General features: G+C 37.4%; 2 protein-coding genes across 3 annotated transcripts; one reads left to right on the top strand and one right to left on the bottom strand.

Annotated features, from left to right (window-relative positions):
* Window positions 1–429: 429 nt before the first annotated feature.
* On the top strand, window positions 430–7,328 carry ackr4a (atypical chemokine receptor 4a). 2 transcript variants are annotated; one of them, XM_055058231.1, is made up of 2 exons: window positions 430–520; window positions 5,390–7,328. In XM_055058231.1, exon 2 carries the CDS (start codon window positions 5,395–5,397, stop codon window positions 6,508–6,510), a length of 1,116 nt encoding a protein of 371 aa, XP_054914206.1. In that variant the 5' UTR covers window positions 430–520; window positions 5,390–5,394; the 3' UTR covers window positions 6,511–7,328. The 2 variants fall into 2 exon arrangements, with proteins under 2 accessions (XP_054914206.1, XP_054914205.1); XM_055058230.1 differs by having other exon boundaries at window positions 490–520; window positions 5,393–7,328.
* A 2,207-nt stretch (window positions 7,329–9,535) lies between these two features.
* On the bottom strand, window positions 9,536–17,967 carry e2f5 (E2F transcription factor 5). Its single transcript, XM_055058348.1, has 8 exons — window positions 17,676–17,967; window positions 16,227–16,336; window positions 15,914–16,075; window positions 15,341–15,449; window positions 14,794–15,121; window positions 12,545–12,685; window positions 11,180–11,218; window positions 9,536–10,383 (listed from the first exon to the last, which is right to left on the bottom strand). Exons 1-8 carry the CDS (start codon window positions 17,802–17,804, stop codon window positions 10,307–10,309), a joined length of 1,095 nt encoding a protein of 364 aa, XP_054914323.1. The 5' UTR covers window positions 17,805–17,967; the 3' UTR covers window positions 9,536–10,306.
* Between the last annotated feature and the right edge of the window lie 362 nt (window positions 17,968–18,329).

Raw genomic sequence — 18,329 nt, 5'->3', positions numbered from 1 at the left:
GTGAACGATATTCTTTTAAATTATGTGTTACTTTCAAGCTCGATGTACCGTCATCTAAAAACACAGCACTGTAGTTCAACCCTGCACAGTGGGAACAATGGCTAAGTAATAACACTAAAACTGTGTTTGTTTATTGAAAGTTTATCAGAGTAACATGTGACACACAGATGTGTGTTTTGGAGTTTGAACTTTCATGCACTGAATCTGTCTGCTTTCTGTTAATATTTGTTCCAGTGCGGTTTTGAAATGTTATCACCTGGCATTAAAAAAATTGCTGTGAAAGTGTAATGTTAGACATAGAGGAGGTTCATGTCTAATAAAAAACATTTTTAATGAGGCGCTCAGGTTTAGAGTGCTTGTAAATATTGTGTCATGTCTGTGAGAAACTCGGCTGGAGGAGCTTTCTCCAATCTCCGCCCACATGTTCCACGCCATAAACTGAATCAAGGCGACCCAGTTCTGCAGAGCACAGAGAGCAGACGTGTGAAAAACAGAAAACCTACAGCTAAATCCAAACGCAGTGAGTATCTTACAAATTAATATGCGTGGATTAAAACAATTGTTCATCTTTTTAGTTCTTAATAATTCATTTCAGTGACAGACTATGAGAAATCTGTCACAGTTTAGTATTTATTTAGTAAATAAAGTCCTAAATGTGGCTGTCACTATATAAACCTGTGGCTGTATTTGATTTTATTACTTCAGCATTTTCCTTTTTTGAAAATCATCAAACTTTTCATTTCCACAGTTACTTTGTGTTTTTCATCACATAACATCTCAGTTAAAACCAATTAAGTTTGAATTGTGGTAAGACAAAATATGGAAACATACAAGTGTAAATAATTATGCCAGGCACTATAAAAATCACAAAGATCGTTTTGGGAAACAAGTCGTCACTATGTTATAATAAGGCTTCCTTATTATTTTAATTCCTGTGATGAAGCAGAACATCTGACTTTGCTGAAACACTGTCATAAAAATCACTTGGTATGTTGTCAGTGTCACGTGGTCATGAGTTCAGTGATTCAGGGATTTTTCCTCCTGGTGATTGTCCTGTTGAGTATCACGTCTCATTCAGTCTCCAAGTTAAGGAACCATTTAAACTAGTATTTTTTTTTTTAAACAACCAGATAATAGGTTTATGTGGGAATGTTTTTACAAATCCCAGGTTTAAATATAAAACTGGATTTTGTATTGATTCAGATTATCTTTTGATACTGTGGCCTGAAATATTTCAGTGAAACAAAAATACAGCAAATCTCTCAGAGGAAACTCTTTTCACAGCACAATAAACTTGCCTACAAGTTAAAATGTAATCAAAATTAAGACCATGGGAATAAATTGGGGCCAAAATGTTTGGTCAAAAAACTTTTTGTATGACACTGAAAAAAAAATAAATTTGAAGCCGAAGAATAATTTTTGAAACTGAAACAATCATCTGAAACTGAAAAAGAGATTAAAACCTACTTTTCAGGTTTACTTTTAGTTTAAATTTTTTTTCTGTTTGAACACTTTCTTTTCTTTTTAATAAACTTTATGAGCCCCACTTAGCTCCACATAGGTCCATCTGTCATAATTACATCCTATACGTTTCTACCAGAAGCTGCATGTTTTCTAAGGCTATCATTTCAGCGCTGAAGTGTATGTTTGTCAGAGTTTTGTCATCCTTTTATGCCTTTCAAATTGACATTTGCTCTGTACTAAGGTCTTCAGCAGCATGCGCTATGATTGATGCTCCCTGCATTGATGAGCCTTGAACATTAATGCTGCTGTTTTTGGTGGCTCTACCACTTGTGCTTTTCATGGCAGCAATTAGCAAGTACTTGCTTCTTTTCCAGGCTCAGGAATCTCGCTGTTACCATTTGGCTTCTATCAAAGTTGTTTTGCCAGTCTATGGCATTTCCTAAACATAACTTCAAAAACTGACTCATATCCTCCAAGTCACCTTTGACAGATTTGCAGACTGTTTGTTCTTTCTGGAAGCTTCATTATGTTGAAGTCTGAAGTTCTGATGAATTGTTTTTGTTACATCTCATTTTGAGGGTGAGGTAAAGTATCACATCTTTTGATTTCTTGATAAACACGCATCACTGGATTTGAAACATCTTTTCATTCATTGTTTGTTTGAATAGTGTTTTCATTTCTGCTGAACCCAAACCAGCTTGGATGCTAATTTGCTACAGGATGTTGTGATTATCATGCAGGTTAGGTCCTGCCTGGAGCTCCAAATAAACCCCATGCATTGCAAAACCTCATACCATGCCAGCTCCTATTCAATGCTTTGCATGTGCAAACCACCAACTACAGCCATTCAACTTTTCTGCACCTTAAAAACACAAAACTGTTTTATTTGGTTATGCTCTTGCTTAATGCTTCTGGTGTTTTCTGGCCCCTCAAGTCCTCTCTTCCTTTTAATTATCAACAGCTGCAGTTCCTCAGCAGCAACGTGATCGCTGATGTTTTGCGTTTTCCTTTCCAAACTCATGTTAAGATCTACAGATTTGTACGCACCCTTAATAAAGACAGAAGAAAAGCATTAAAACAAATCAATGTTCAACTGCAGTAGCGTTAATTTTCAACAAATCCCTATAGCGTTTAAAAGTTGATCAGGATTTCCGATCAAAACCATTGGGCTTGTTTCTCTTCCAAGGTTCGGGGATCCTTACAATGGCATCATGAGGTGGCTGAAATGCCAGGATATTTTAAATGCAAGACTTCCACTTCGCCTGCAAAGAAACCTATTAACCGGTATTGAAAATTAAATGCTATCTTATTGGCAACAGGAGCTGGTCTTCAGCCGTTTGTACGGAATATCAACAGCTGCTCTCAAGATGTTTTAAATAAAGAAATCTTCAAGATAAACAGGGCAACATTTCAATAACATACTGTGTTATAAAAAATATTTCATATTATATTAGAAAATGTGCAAATTATACAAATATCTTTCTGTAAAATAATGTTTCAATAACTTTTAACTTTCCCAGTGAACCACATTTTCTGCTGATAGAAATTTTTCCCAAATAAAAAGAGTGATAAAATTTGATTAAATGCACCATAGTGTGAATAAATCGAGGATACCTAAGAGAATCTTAGGTATTTTGTTTTCAGTCTCTACATGTGGAAATGTTATCCTCTGTTCTGGACTTTACTTTTATGGAAATAGTCAGGTCTGAACAGGACAAACAGATGCTGACACAATCCTGCCAGCAGCATCGGCAGATCTCAGTTTTAATTCTTTGACAGATTTGAACTGAACCGGATGAAGTTCCTTGTGTGCATTTATATTACTGCAGGGCGTGCTCCACATTCGACTCAGACTGAAGAGCTGTATTACCTGTTATGTCTGAAATAATGCCACTAAATTATCTCTGATGTTTCACAGTTTTTAAATGTTTAAATATTCTAACCTGTCCATGCATTCCAAGACGACTGGGAAATTTGTTTCCTCTCATCATTTCTCCTGTTTTTTTCATGGATATTTCTAAAACCCCAGCTGCAGTTCTTAAACACAGCTCTTATCAAGGTTCCTAAATTCTTTTGGTATTTATTTTTTCTTAACGCCCACTGGCATCTCCTTCCTTGGACAGATGTTTTTACAGTTGTGTTTGAGCTAGGTGCGATTACTCAACTCAGTCACGTTGCATCACCAGAAGCGCTATATTTAATCCACAACCACTGCATGCTCTAACTATAAATGGTACTGTTTCTTTTGTGTCCCTCAGAAAAACAAGATAAAATAAAAATGTTTGATTAGTTTGAAGGACAAGTATTTAAAAATATTTTTTTTTTCTATGTGAGAGAAAAGTCAGCAGAGTGAAGCATTTAGATTGTTTTCAGGCTAATGGTGTCAAGCTAATAATTGAGACAGTATGTTGTTCATTTTCCAGTGGGCCAAAAAGGATAAATCTATTTATATTTATATACCTATTCAAACTGCAGATAAAAAGTTTTGTGTTTTAGAAAAAAACTTTAAATCACATCTTCGTTTTGAGTGTTTTATTGCTGATGAGAACATTGAAAACCTACATTTACACAGATCATTTGTGATCTTTATTGAATTTCCAGAATGTAGACGTCATTTTCCTCAACATTTAAATAAAAAGTTGCAGATAAAATCTTTGAAGGTGGGGACAATATATAAACAATGACATAAGCTGATGATCCAAACATGCTGCATCTGGTTTTAATGGGTCATGGAAAAGCTGAGATCCTTGAATAAAATCGTAATTAAGCTGCTTTTTACAGTTTCTGCCAAGACAATTTTGTCTTTTAGTTTTTTTTCCCCGAGTAAGTTGTAAATATGTTCAACGCACTTTGGCTCAATTGGCATATTTTAAACTGTAACAGGCCTCTCCTCCCGCCCCCAAGTCACAACACAACATGTAAATTATCTTGTCCAAATCTTGATGGAATTTCCAGTTCCAAATCCAAACTGGCCTGAATCAACACCAGCAGAATCTTATCAAATTAAGTCGCACCCAGAACATGTGGCAAAGCTTTAACACAATCAGCCCTGATGAACTAGCGACCTGCGTCATAGCCTTTTCCCCACAGGACATTTTTTGTTGTTGTTTTTCTTCTTCATCACAGAGAAATTGGCATATTTAATTGTTTCATCACTGAGGTTCTCAAAAGTTATTTAGAAAAATATTTTAAAAGATGTTTGATCTTTAAACGCAGGGGAAAACTCAGCCCAGCTTTTATCAGTGAGAATAGTTAGTCATTTAAATCTTCCTGTAGCCAAAGTAAAGCATCTTTCTTCAAATAACACATTTATTAAATGTTCTGTTTGCATGAAATAAAGGCGGTTGAATGTTAAGCATCATATTTTCTTCTAATCAAAACATTACAGAAGTTCTCATAGGGCTCAATACTGAATGTTCGTGTTAAACTTCTAAATGTGAAACAGCTATCAATCACTAGAATGGAAACAAAAATGAAACTTCTAAATAAAAAAAAACCTATAGATAAATACAGAAATTATCTGCCAAACTTTCCACTGAATCTAAAACTTGCAGCAAAATGGCCTGTTGGAGTGAAAAACTGCAATAAAGTCCCTTAAAAGGCATGTAAATTATTATTCCTTTTTTCTGCAACAACTCTCCCTTGCAGATGCGCGACAAGCCTTGTTAAAATAATGGAAATCATTCATCAGATTCAGTCATTTTAACTTGTGAATAATGGGATGGATTAAATGTTTGGGAACCAGTACGACTTATAGAGTTATGAAGTAGCTGATTGGCTACAGGAGCTAAAATGTTAATGCTACAGATTCCTGTATTTTTTCATTGACCAACAACATTTTAACTATATTGAATAAATCATGTTGCAACAAACTGTGATTGCTTCAATATCAAGGTTAATTCAAAATGTCCTTTCTTTTTCATAGCAGCCATGGATGCCTCACATGAGCTCGACTACTACTATCACGACAACACCAGCTTCAACTACAGCTATGAGGATTACCCAGCCTTGTGTGAGAAGGGCGATGTCCGGTCCTTCGCAGCCTTCTTCCTCCCCATCGTGTATACTGTGTGTTTAGTTGCGGGACTGACGGGAAACATTCTGGTCCTGGCCGTCTACGCCTACCACAAACGGCTGAAGACCATGACAGACTCTTTCCTGAGCCACTTGGCCGTGGCCGACTTGCTGCTCCTCTTCACGCTGCCTTTCTGGGCCGCTGATGCTGCCAGGGGCTGGGAGTTGGGGAACGCAGTCTGTAGGATTGTGTCGGCCTGCTACACGTTGAACTTCACCTGCTGCATGCTGCTGTTGGCCTGCATCAGCCTGGACCGCTACCTGGCGGTTCTCAGAGTGCAGGGTGGAGATGACAGAGGCAGGCTGCAGCAGCTTTTCAACAGGAGGCATTGCTGGAAGTGGTGCTCAGCTGTCTGGGGAACGGCCTTTCTGCTCGGTCTGCCTGATTTAATCTTCTCAGAAGTGGTGTGGACATCCAACCGGAACATCTGCATAGCCATTTACCCTTCATCTATGGCTCGGAGTGGTAAAGCTGTGCTGGAGGTGGCCGAGGTGCTGCTAGGATTCCTTCTTCCTCTCCTGGTCATGGTGATCTGCTATTGGTCTGTCGGCCGAGTGTTGAGAAACCTTCCCATCGAGAGCCGAGGCAAGAAGTGGAAAGCCCTTCGTGTTCTTCTAATAGTAGTGGGGGTGTTTGTTGTCACTCAGCTGCCATACAATGTGCTAAAACTGCACCGTGCCGTAGATTCAGTGTACATTTTTGTAACCCATTGCCAGACAAGCAAGGTACTGGATCAGGCAACCCAGGTGGCGGAAAGCCTGGCTCTCATTCACTGCTGCATCAACCCGATCCTTTACGCCTTCATGGGGTCCTCCTTCAGGCAGCATATGGTGAAAGTCGCTAAGAAGTTTGGACAAAAGAGGAGGAGGAGGAGCCGGAGGACACAAGAGACTCCAGCAGATGGTGAAGAGATGGATATGTCGTTTAACTCTCATAGCGCAACCCAGGAGACAAACTCATTCTCAGTCTGAGTGAATCCAATGGTTCTCCAGCTGTGGTTCAAGGGCTTTTCATGGTCTTTAGATGTCAGCCCAAAGGCTAATTATGTTTCATGTAGAGCTACTAAACCACAGCCAAGAAGAAGCATGTGTTTATGTACAATTGGAGTTTTGCTGCAAAAAGAGACTTCTTAAGAGACGTCAAAGGAGAACATATGAGAATTCAAATATTGAATTGAAGTGGAAAACAGTGAGCAAAGAACACGTAGTGGCTACTTGTTTTGGAACAGTCATAACAACAATGACTGTTGTTGTTTTGAGGGATATGATGGCCCTTTGGCCTTTTTGTACATGAATGTCAGACTTAGAGAAGCAACGAGAAAACACTTCCTAACACAGACAAGTAAAAACACTCTCAAATGGGTTGAGACTTTATTCTCAGCTCTAAAATCTGAGTTGAGAATTAATTAAGCTGTTCAAATCAAACAGCATAATTTTTGTGCTCAGTGATAAGCGAACACTATTAGTAATAGAAGTGTTAACTCTGTGTACAACTTCACAGTTTATGTATTCAATAACTACATGAACATGTTTACTGACAGAAGTACTTCCATAATCTGTGTGGAAAAAATATGAAAGCCAAACTGTCAGAAGTGCAAATAAATAATTTGATATTGCATGTATGAGCTTATTTTCAACGCACTGCAGTTATATTGGATTTTTTAATTGATTGTGGTGAGACAATCAATTGTGGTTCTCACTGGGAGCCCTTACTTAAAAGAAACTACCTGTTTATTTTTGTATCTTAGACTGGGGATCTTTTTTCCCTCTCTGTTTTTTGTAAAATAAATTTAAAAAAAAAATCTAAATCTTGTTTTGTTATTGGTTTGGTATCAGTGGCGGGATTGTTTAGGCCATCTTAAGGTTGTTTTATGTCCTTCTAACACTTTTTGTTGAAACAGAAAGTGTTTTATTACTAAAACAAAATCAAAGCAAATAGTTAAAATTGGATTCTTGCTAAAATGTCTTTTTGTTGTTTTCTTTCTCTGGTAAAGGGTGTGTCAATTTAGACACAACCTTTACCAGGTTGCTGCATTATTTATCAGAACACAGTAATCCCAATAGCATGCTAACCTGCTAAGCAGGAAGGGAATGATAACACGTTTTTATCTGAGTCTAAAGTAATGGACGAACCATGATTCTTAATCTGCACAACCTTTGTTTTTCTGTCTTCGCTGAAACACCATTTAATGAACTGATGCACTTACATTTACATTGTATTAGTCAGAGATATTTCTCCTGATTTTCACTGGAAATATTTGCCTCCCACGCAACCCACACAGTTTAAAGTATGCACAAGGTGAAATTCTTCCACTTTAGATTCTCTAACAAAACCAGGCTGTTTTTTAGAAAAGAGTTACATTCTGGTAATTAACTGCTCATTTTAATTATAGTCAGCATGAATAAATACAGCAGGTCTCCTTGATGGTGCACATATGTACTCCTGCTAACCAGACACACATGCATGCACATCTCAATCTGAGTTCAGCTCATTTGTCTTTCTGGGTTGCTGTTGTTGAAATATTTTCTCTGAGGTTGCTTCAGTTTTCAATTTGATATTTGATGCTGCAGCAAACAAAAAGAGAAATCCTTCAGGTTTCACATCCTGAGGGATTTCTGTGTCTTACGGGAAAATCTCATGTGTCATTTCCTGACCTTTTGAACATCTGAAGGAGTGCTTTCTGTACACGCCTTGAAATTCCTTCTCAGCAAACAGCAACAACACAACTAAAACCACTTCCAGTAACGTTGTTTTTGAGCAGAGCTATGGGAGTAGAAGCGTGCATTTAAACGGCAGAGCAATGAGGTTTAAATATTTACTACGCAGTTTTTCGTCCAGAAGCCGCAGCTATCGGCTGCAATCTGTTGTTTTACATTTGAGTTTGTTTGATCACGAAATCTCTTGAGACATCATTTATACAAATCGAGGCCATTAACCCCTAAATGTTTGGATTTGCAGGAAAGTGTTTTTTCTTCCTTGCTGGATTCCATCTGATTTGGGTCAAATGATGGGTTGTGCTTCAGAAGATTGTTTGTGGAAACCATCTTTCTGAAGCAAAAAAGACCCAATTTTGGGTTTGAAATGTACAAATGTAACAAACACAGTTATACATCAAAGCAGTCATTTCAAAAAGAAGTCTGTAATGACAAAAGAAGCATTTTCCTATTAAATGCCTGACAGTTCTTCTGCTTAGAACATTGCAGTGCCGTTGATCAGATCCTGTGTATTTTTAGGTCCAGTTTATTTTAGTTTTATCATTTATTCAATATGAATACACTGAGATGCTCAGAAAAAAATAACAGAATCATCAAAATTCTGACTGAAACAAAGGGTTACCTTGGTAAAGACTTAATACCTACGACCCTGTGCTCATGTTGTTTACTTCATTATCGAGCTTTTAGGTGGTTTTCCTCCTCACTCTAAGATGATTTTTAAAAATCAGAAACTGTGAAGAGCTTCGTCATCAAGTTTATGTCGTGAACATGTACATAAAAAGAAATATGAGCTTTGTAAATTATATATTTATTTTTTGATAGGCTGAAAATTTAAAGATTCTAGCTAATTGAAAATGAGCTCAAGTTATCTAACAAAGTGTATAGTTTGCTCCACTATACAGTGGTCAGAATTATATATGTAAAAAAGTCCATTTGTGATTATTTTACTAACACAAAAATTGTAGTGGTAATAGCAAAGTAAAGTGCATATAAAAAGAAATTATAAAGTGGCAGCAAACATGAGGAAGTTTGAAGTCTTTGTTTTTGCAACTTATGTGCAAAAACAAAGTTTATAAAATGTATTTTTACTTTTATTTCTCAAAAACAAAAAAACTAAAGTGATTGATAAAAGTCAAAACTGGAACAATTGGAATAGCACACTTTAGACTGGTTGCAAAGCTAATCTTCCTCCAACATAGCAACGCAATCAGTCCCACCATCAAACTTCAGTCAGAAAAAACTATTTTTAAAAATGACTATGTGCAACGAAACATGACTTTTTTTAATTAGAAAACATAAATACACAGAAATGTCATTCAAGGCTCTGAGTAGTCATCAATTTAGAAAAATGGCAAACTCAGTTATTTAAATGAAGACATTTAACCTAGTTTCAGTTACAAAACACGAGAACAAATAGCCTTTCGTTACTTAAATTAAGTATAAAATGTAGTTAAATATACAGCTGTGAAAAAGGGAGGCCTAAACTGGCAGTGTCATTAATATAGAACAGTTTCTGGCTTTTTTCCCCTCAATAATAAGGTAACAAAATAATGGTAAAACATGTCTTCCTTAAATATCAGATGTTTCTGAATCAGAACTGTAAAAAAAGAGCTTGCATTCCCAACATTGGTTGAAATAAAAAAAATAAATAAAACCAGACGCAAAAGAAGAAGAAGAAAAATAGGCAAAATAAAAGCCTGTGGATGTGGAAAAATATAATGAGGCTGTAGGATTAATCTTACTTTACTTCTAAGACACGTTACCTATCTGGAATTTTTTATTTACCCAGAAAACCATTAAAGTCTTAGTAAAGACACAACATGCGGTTTCCTTAAAAATATGTATATATCTGATGAAGAACGCATTCAGGTGCCAGGTGTCATGACAAAAGCCAGAGTATCCTGTCTGGTGCACAGCTGTGCAGTCTAAAGATGTGACTTTTTTTTTTTAAGGCAACAATATGAAGTACTGACTGTGCAATAACAACATAACGGGAAATATTTCTTGGAGGTGTGTGGAATGAGGGCGGCAGAGTTGTGGCAGGCAGCAGAGATCAGTAATTGAGGATCTGCACATCAAACAGGTCACACACTCCTGCACCATCATCCAGATTGAAGCTGTAGTCTATACCTGTTCATAGGAGTAACAGAATCTGTGAGATAATCTGGGAAGTATGTCTGTTATTACAAACACATGCAATGCATCACACACTTTCAGACATCAGAAAAAGCCCCAGGAAAGAAAATCTGGTGCCAGTTTCACACCTGCGCTGTAGACCTCCAATGTTTCTATTTATCCTTTCATCAGAAGAGTGGCATGACTCAGCATGCCTTAATTTTTAGTACTCATTTCAGATTTCTAAAAGACATTTTTGGGGTAAAAATGAAATGAAAGTAAAAATCATGTTCAAATTCTGCTGAGAATGTGGGAATCAGTTGCTGCTTTTCACTACGCTGGATTTGCTGAGATACATGTGGTATTAATAACATAATCACGATCATCTATCTTATTCAACAGAATCTCTAAGCACATGCAGTCTGCTAAAGTTCAGGCCGTCAGATTTGATCTGTGGCACAAAGTTATTTTCCTTTTAAGTGAAAGAATATTCAGCTTTAAATCGTTTCCAGAATTTAAGTATGGATAAAATAATCATAAATAACATAGATAATCAAGTTCTGAAATGATTTAAAGCTATTAGTACATTATGTCATAGAACATAAAGCAAAAATTTAAAAACTGATAGTGCACTGATAGTGCACACACCACTAAAAACGAAACCAAAGTATGTGTGTGTAAAACAAATGCATATAATCCTGGTAAAAGGGTGACTGCAAACAGACCAATCAGGTTTCTTTAAACTCTGTGAGGTATTAAGATCTAACTAAACAAATTCAGAAGTTTGTGATGCAGGTGTTAAAATCCTCACCATTAGAAGACATTAGTTCATCAATAAGGTCAACAGCTCCTATGAGAGAATAAAAAAAGAAGAGTTTAAAATAAAGATTTTACTGATTTAATGTAAATCAATCCACCCCAACCTTCCACAATAAAACAGGTTTAATAATTTCTGTAGAAGTCACAATAAGCATCTTTGTAACTTGTATTGTGTTTCCGAGTTTCAGGTGTGACTACTACTGTTGGAACAACACTTTATTGTACCTTGAGATACAGCAACTGAAACATAACTTTAAAATAATAAATGTATACCAAATTAGCAAGTTCAAGGTTCCCCAAACACTGAATGATTTACAGGATCTGATGTTATTGACCGGCAGAACTTTATCAGTTGGGTTGCTGCTTGGTTCAAATATAGCTCAGTTGGCTCCAACCACAGACCATACTGGTCTCCATTCATCCTCTTTTCTAATATTTGGTTGCCAGAAGAAGCACTTCAGCTGACTCTTCAATGCAAAGCCGATTCATCATTCATCAACTCCAACTCTTCAGAAAGAGCCTGAACCTAAAGGAAGCAATCCAACTTCATCCACTGAGAACCATGACCTCCGACTATGGCCTTGTTTACTGGTGAAAACTGAAGAGTTTTTTGTTGAGGTTGTACTGCACATTTCTGCGAAAATAGCAAAAATTTTCTCTGACAACGGCACAATTTGAAAATAGTCCTAAAACGTTCCGGTGTCTGTTGTCTTGTACAGAAAATATGTAACTGTCATCCTTGTTTTTGCTCTGGTGTATCTTTTCATCATCTGAGAAAAGATTCCCACACCAGACACCCTGCTCTGCTGAAGCGTCACCTTGAGATCAATTTAGCATAGCATTTTTAATGTGCACAAAATAAAGATGAATTTAGGACAAAAAAATATATATTTTTTTTGCCTTTTTTCTAACCAATCTAGATGGATCAGATTTGGCTCAACACATTGTTAGGTTTAAGGCCAATTTTGTAGCCGTAGTTGGAGGATAATTATCAATTATGTTCATGATAAAAACAGAGAAATTTACGCTTTTTGGAAATGAGTGCAAGATACCAGGCACAACATATTTGAAACATGGTTATGAATATAGACTAAGTTAACAATTGGATGAAAAAAATGGATAATAATTAGTTAATAATGTAATTTTGTGCTGATAAAATTTTATCCAATAACATTAGAGATGGGAGAGGTTTTCCAACCCATTAGGAGGGTTTATTGTTGGAGTGTGGTCTTATCTTATGATCACTGTAAACACTTTAAGCAACCTAGCGAAGCAAACATTAAACCACCTAGCGAAGCAAACATTAAACCACCCATGATCGTTATCTGTGCATGTGGTGTCCAGCACGGCGCCTCACCCTCTCGGTCGTCCCTCATGCTGTCAGCGCCTGTGCTGAGCCGCAGCAGGCTGCTAACATCCAGAACAGACTGGAACTCTGGATCCTCCAGGTCTATTTGATGCTGCTCCAACACTGCTGCTGCTGACTCGCTGTGACACTCTGCAGAAACGCGATAGCAGCCAGGAATGCTGTTAGAAAACTCACTTCTGTATGTGCTTAAAACCTTTTCCAACTTTCATATCCATCCTAAAACTAATTTAAAACCAGCAGGTGAAGTACTTAGTTTGGTATATACAGCAAACTAGCACCTCAGGACTTTTTACCACAATCTATAATTCGTCACAGTTTTGTTTCTTTTTTGTTTCCTTGTTGTATAACAAGGAAACAAAACTAAAAATCTTCTGTTTTTGCCATTTCCTCATTTATTCCAGTAATGAAGGTCTGCATCGGTTTCGCTTTGAGAATGGCATCAGCTGAACTTGCATGATTACAGAAACACAGGCAATCTAACAGTTATTTTCTAAATCACTTTCACAATGAAAAATAATGGTTTCTTATGACTTGTGGGGAAAAATCTGGCTGCTGCAGAACAGTAAATACAGCAATTATTAAAAGCATTACTAAATTCATGCAACTTTCTCTCCAAACAAATAAAACTGGCAAAAACAATAGCACTCCAAAGGGGAGCATTAACAACAAAAAGTTAATTAAAAAAGGCAAGATTTTTGGACTTTCTGTAGACGACTTTATTGTCTTCAGCAACTCTGTCTTAATTAAGCAGATGGTAGCTGTAACGAGTCAAACATTTATAATATAAATCTCCATTGTGAGGTCTGACCCCCAGGGTTCAGTTCACATAAGCAGATCAAACTGCACATTATGACTCTCATAGCATTTTCATTTTAGTTGCAAGACATTGTCACATATCACTTTCATGTCCTGGCATGTTGAAAAATAAAAAGCTGTGACATCTGATATTCCTGGGATGAGTTTTGTGACTTGCACCACAGGAGTCAGTCCAGTCAGGTAACAAGGCCGTGTGTGCTTTCAGTATACACAACAGGGATTGCAGAACCAAACAGGTTCTGTCCAACTCAGCAGCACGTCCCTGAATCCTCCATGTTATCATTTTACAACCACAAACTTATGTTTTACTGAGACAAAAATCTATTCATGTTTTTTCTATTTTATTGTTTAATAGAAACAAATTCAGAAGTGTTGTGTGCAACACTTCTGTAAGAGCGTAGATCATTACTTCTGAAGGACTCTAATGTGGCAACTCAAACATGAATATTCTTGGACACCAACCGGCTCTGGTGTTGTAGCTGTGGAGCTCTCTGCCAGTATTTCCTTACAGCTTCCTCTAAAGATCTTCTATCAACTCAGCTAAAGAAACATACATCTTCTCGGCATGATGCTGACATCACCATATTTCACCATAGGGGTGGTACGTTCAGTGTGTTGTAAGATTCTGTGGCTTTTTCTGCCGAGTTCTGATTTTTTTTGAGACACTTTTCCAAGAAGTGACCAACAGATCCACCATCAGCAGATTGTCTCACCTCAGCTATGAATCTCTGCAGCTCCTCCACAGACACCATGGGGTTCTGACTAATAGTCTCCTTTCCCAGCCTGTCAGTTTCGGTGGCTGGTCAGGTTATAGTAGGTTTGGACTTGTGCCATAAGATCTCCGAATCTTGGCTATTTTTAAACCAACTTATCGGCAGCTTTATCCCCGACCCGTCCACTGTCTTTGTTAAACGTTTTCCAACTAATGTCTCAGTCCTTTACAGAATAGCCAGAGTTACACTGAGTTTAAATTATACACAGGTGGACTACATAATAAGGTGATTTTAAGTCAGATTGCTATATTCGATTTTATCTAGGCATATAAGAGTAAAGGCAGCAGATTTATGCAGTACTTTGTGTTGGTTATTAAAAATCTCAATAATGTACAATAAAGTTTATGACTTATGAAAATGTGAAAAAGTTAAATTTTACAAAGGTGGTAAAGATTTTGCTAAGGTTTGTGCTGTGTGCTATATATACATCAGAGGTCATGCATTACACACAAGCTTAGTCGATAAATGTCAGTGTTCAGTAATTGTTTATACTTAACAATTGTCAAACAATAAAGAAAGAAAGTTCTAGTTGCTATCGTGGATCACACATGGAATCCACTTCAAACACTCAGTCCTTTTAAATAATTTCCTATGCTTACAGGAAGCATGTAGAGCATTAAAATTTGAAATTAATATTTAGTCACTCACCCATTTGCACGTCACCAGGGGTGGAAGATGGAGTCAGCTCTTCATCAAGGTCTGGCAGCACCATCTGCTGGTCTGAGGAGACAGAGTCCTGGCTGCAGCAGGAGGAGGAGGTGGGGTTGGGTGTAGTAGCAGCACAGTTTAGGAGGGGGAACTTCTGCAGGCTGGCGGGCGTGCTGGGCGGGGTTGGCATCAGACAAACGTCGTCGGTGGGTGGTACAGGAAAGACCACAGGGACTCTGGAGCCGGACTCTCTGTTGATGAGCATCACTTGGATGGGAGCAGAGTGACTCCGCAGGTTCACTTGGTATTTCTTCTGACCACTTTTACTCTGTGAAAACGGTCAATAGAAGCTTACTGTATCAAAGAAACTTTATCAACAGGTTTATGTAGATTTAGTTTTCAGGAAACACCGAACAGCCTGCGATGAAAGGTCTGCTTTAACACAACAAAAAGCCTGAAAGAACCGTTTATCTGTTGAACTTTCTAGTCAATGTTGCCATAAAGGAAGAAAATTTTAATTTCTATTCAAGCTGGTAAATCACTCTACCCTTTCAGGAAGTGGCACCTCCAGCTGGGTTCCAGAGGGAGCCACAACAGCCAGAAGAGTGTCTCCAGTAAAAGAATTGCAGATGTCCTCATGTGTCACAAATTTATAGGTGGAGAGATGTTAAAGAAACAGGACTAACTTCAAGAGAAAAAAGGAGACAATAAAAGGGAAAAACAAAGGCTTTAGGCATTGTGAGAGTCTGGCTGCTTTTTCGCCGAATGACAATAGTGATTATGTTTTTAATCCTCCTTTTATTGCCTCTTTCTGTTCAACAGAAAAACAAAGCTGAAAGGATCCGACAGGGGCTTCTTTCATATGACACAAATTAAATGAGCCTTGGAATAATTCAGAGTTAAAACGTTAAAACTACATAAATTTTTCTTGGAAAGAAATCAAATGAAAAGACTTTGTGACAAATGTAAACACTTGAGCTGAAAAAACCCCCCTGAAATTTCTTTTAAAAGTGTTAGAAAACATAAATGAAATGTTAGAATGTTAAAAATAAGGATTAACAATTAACAATTTTAAACAACAACATAGAAAAAAATTTTTTTTTAAAGAGCCAAAGGATATCCACGGATGTCTGGATCATGGTTGAGGTGTTTGATTGTCTCTTCCACCCAGGCCTTCTGGTCATCCAGCTCCTTCTCTTGAACCTCGAGCTCAGAGATGTGGGCTTTTAAAACTCTGATCTGCTCCAACATCTCCTTACTTTGGCTCCCGTTGTTCTGCCCCCTGATCACAGGGAGAAAAAAGGAACGTTTTAGAGAATGCAGAACCACTGCTTGTCAATTCTAACTTAAATATTCAAAGATCAAAGATTCACCAGCCTGCAGTTGCCCTTTTGAGTTTGCTCATTTTAAAAAATAAGCAAATATTTGCAAACCTCCACTGGATTATGTTCTTGTTTTTCTTCTCAATTAGCCCCACACCTTCCAGGACGTTCGTGATGTCATAAATCCTCCGCTTCTGCTTCACTGCCAAACTGTCTGCAGCCTGTTGATTCAGGGAGACAGAGACATAAGTCGCACACATATAAGAGGCCTTATCTAAAAGCAACACATGCACAACACTGAAATATTGCCCAAATCCTTCCAAGAAAAAAACAACTAATGTTTAAAAAAGAAAAAAAACTTTTAAAATAAAGTAACAATGGAGGAAGGAGGGGAGAGAGTCTAAGAAACATCCAATGTAACCATTAACCAGGTTTGGCGCACACGAAAAGAGGGAAAAATAGAAGCATGGATAGAATTGGAAGATACAATTTAATGGATTCTTTGGGAAGCATGTGCTAATACATGTTAACATTTTAACCAGGATTCCTGAAATGAAAATGCAATGCAAAAAAACCTATAGTTATTTGTGGGTCTTTCTCATTAAAAACATTTTCATACCAACTTCACTACAAAATTGTTGGCTTGTGCTACTGAAAGCAGAACAGTAAAGTAAAACATATTATATTGAAGAATTTACCTGTTAATATAAGTTTGACCCTAATGGTGTCACAAATTTTATTAAAAACGTGTAAGCCTGTATTTACCAATAAGTCACCTCATAATAAAGGTTTTTTTATTTCAAAATGTGTCATTTTGGCAAATGTTCCCTCTATTTTTATTTTTTTATTTTTTTACTTTATCATTTAAATCACAAGAACTTAAACACAAGTTTATATTTTGTTGTGAGTAATGACAACATTTTCACAAATTACATCAGCTAGTCAGGATTCACAACTTCAGTCGCCAAATACTTTGATAATTTTTTGGAATACATTTAACCTCTGTGAAAAAATATATGAAAGAAGGGATTCTTCTACAAGAGCACAAATGTTGGCTCCAGTAATCAGTCTATACGTTTCGTTAAAGTAAATTCCTGAGGGAGAAAAAATAATTTCAGCTTACTATTTAAATTTACCTTTAGAAACACTTCAATAATTTTAGACATTTTTCTATTACAGAAATAGGTAAACAACGAAGGTCTGTGGTAAGGAATTCTGGAACAAACTGACTTTTTGAAAGTTTCAGATGCTCTCAAACACAAGCATGCATAGGAATTCCTATTCCAGTGCTAAAGATGCTGAACCTGTAAACAATAGGTGTGATTAACGTTTTCATCATAGTGCAAGTTGTGTTTCTTTCATTTGTTTCTGACGGGTTTACAATGGGCCGAGCCTAATGGCGGACTCCTGGTGCACCTGTTCCATACATAAATACACCTGACGACTTGTGTCGGACAGCCCTTTGTTAAAACTAGCAGCAGAAACTGCGGGGGCAGCACAGCCCCGACCCCAACATACACTCAACATAACGTGAAAGTGTCGTCTCTCGGTGTCACTGACCACTTTTAAATCAAGAACGCCATCCTCAGCTTCTTGCAGCAGACTGACAAACTTCATCGTGAGGAGCCCCAAACTTTTTTCATGGCGACTCGAGGTCGAGCGTTCAGTCACCGTCCTTTCCAACTCCATCTTCTCTCTAGAAAGAGAAGCTCCCACTTTCTTTCTTTTATTGTCTTTTAAATCAGTTGCTTGCGTTGAACTACAGCGACCATTACTCTCAACTAACAGATTACACGTCTGTTACCGTAACAGGACCAGCATTTGCTCTGCCTCTGTGGTCTTTTTAAATGAACGGACGTTACGTTGGGTTACGGTTGCCGTGGCAACCCCTGTCCACCTCGTGCCCTCCTGCCCTTAGACTCCGCCCCCAAACAATGCGGAGCGACAGCGCCAACCAATCAGATCATTTGACCCAGTTTAAGCAACTACAGCAGAAAATACATTACACACTTGACATACTAAAAGTCTCACTAGAAATATAACATGACAGAGACACTCATGTTCATAAATGTATGTAAAAATGTTCATTTTTAACTGGTCACAACATAGCTTTGCTAAGCAATTACATATCGGACGTTTCGACATTAAACACATTTATGCTGTTTTGCTGGTAGCCTTTACCATACTTTAAATTATAAATTAGTAAAACAAACA

The sequence above is a fragment of the Poeciliopsis prolifica genome, unplaced genomic scaffold (assembly GCF_027474105.1).
Source record: "Poeciliopsis prolifica strain line A6 unplaced genomic scaffold, Auburn_PproV2 SCAFFOLD050, whole genome shotgun sequence".
Lineage (NCBI taxonomy): Eukaryota > Metazoa > Chordata > Actinopteri > Cyprinodontiformes > Poeciliidae > Poeciliopsis > Poeciliopsis prolifica.
Note: the sequence above shows the minus strand (reverse complement) of the source record. Positions and strands in the feature narration are given on the sequence as shown.

Coding starts and splice junctions, on each gene's coding strand:
- ackr4a (XM_055058231.1), top strand. CDS start 5,395: ATGGATGCCTCACATGAGCTCGACTACTACTATCACGACAACACCAGC.
- e2f5 (XM_055058348.1), bottom strand. CDS start 17,804: ATGGAGTTGGAAAGGACGGTGACTGAACGCTCGACCTCGAGTCGCCAT. Junction 15,122..15,340: donor AGGTGCCACTTCCTGAAAGG/GTAGAGTGATTT, acceptor CCGTTTTCACAG/AGTAAAAGTGGTCAGAAGAA. Junction 12,686..14,793: donor CCCTGGTGACGTGCAAATGG/GTGAGTGACTAA, acceptor GCGTTTCTGCAG/AGTGTCACAGCGAGTCAGCA.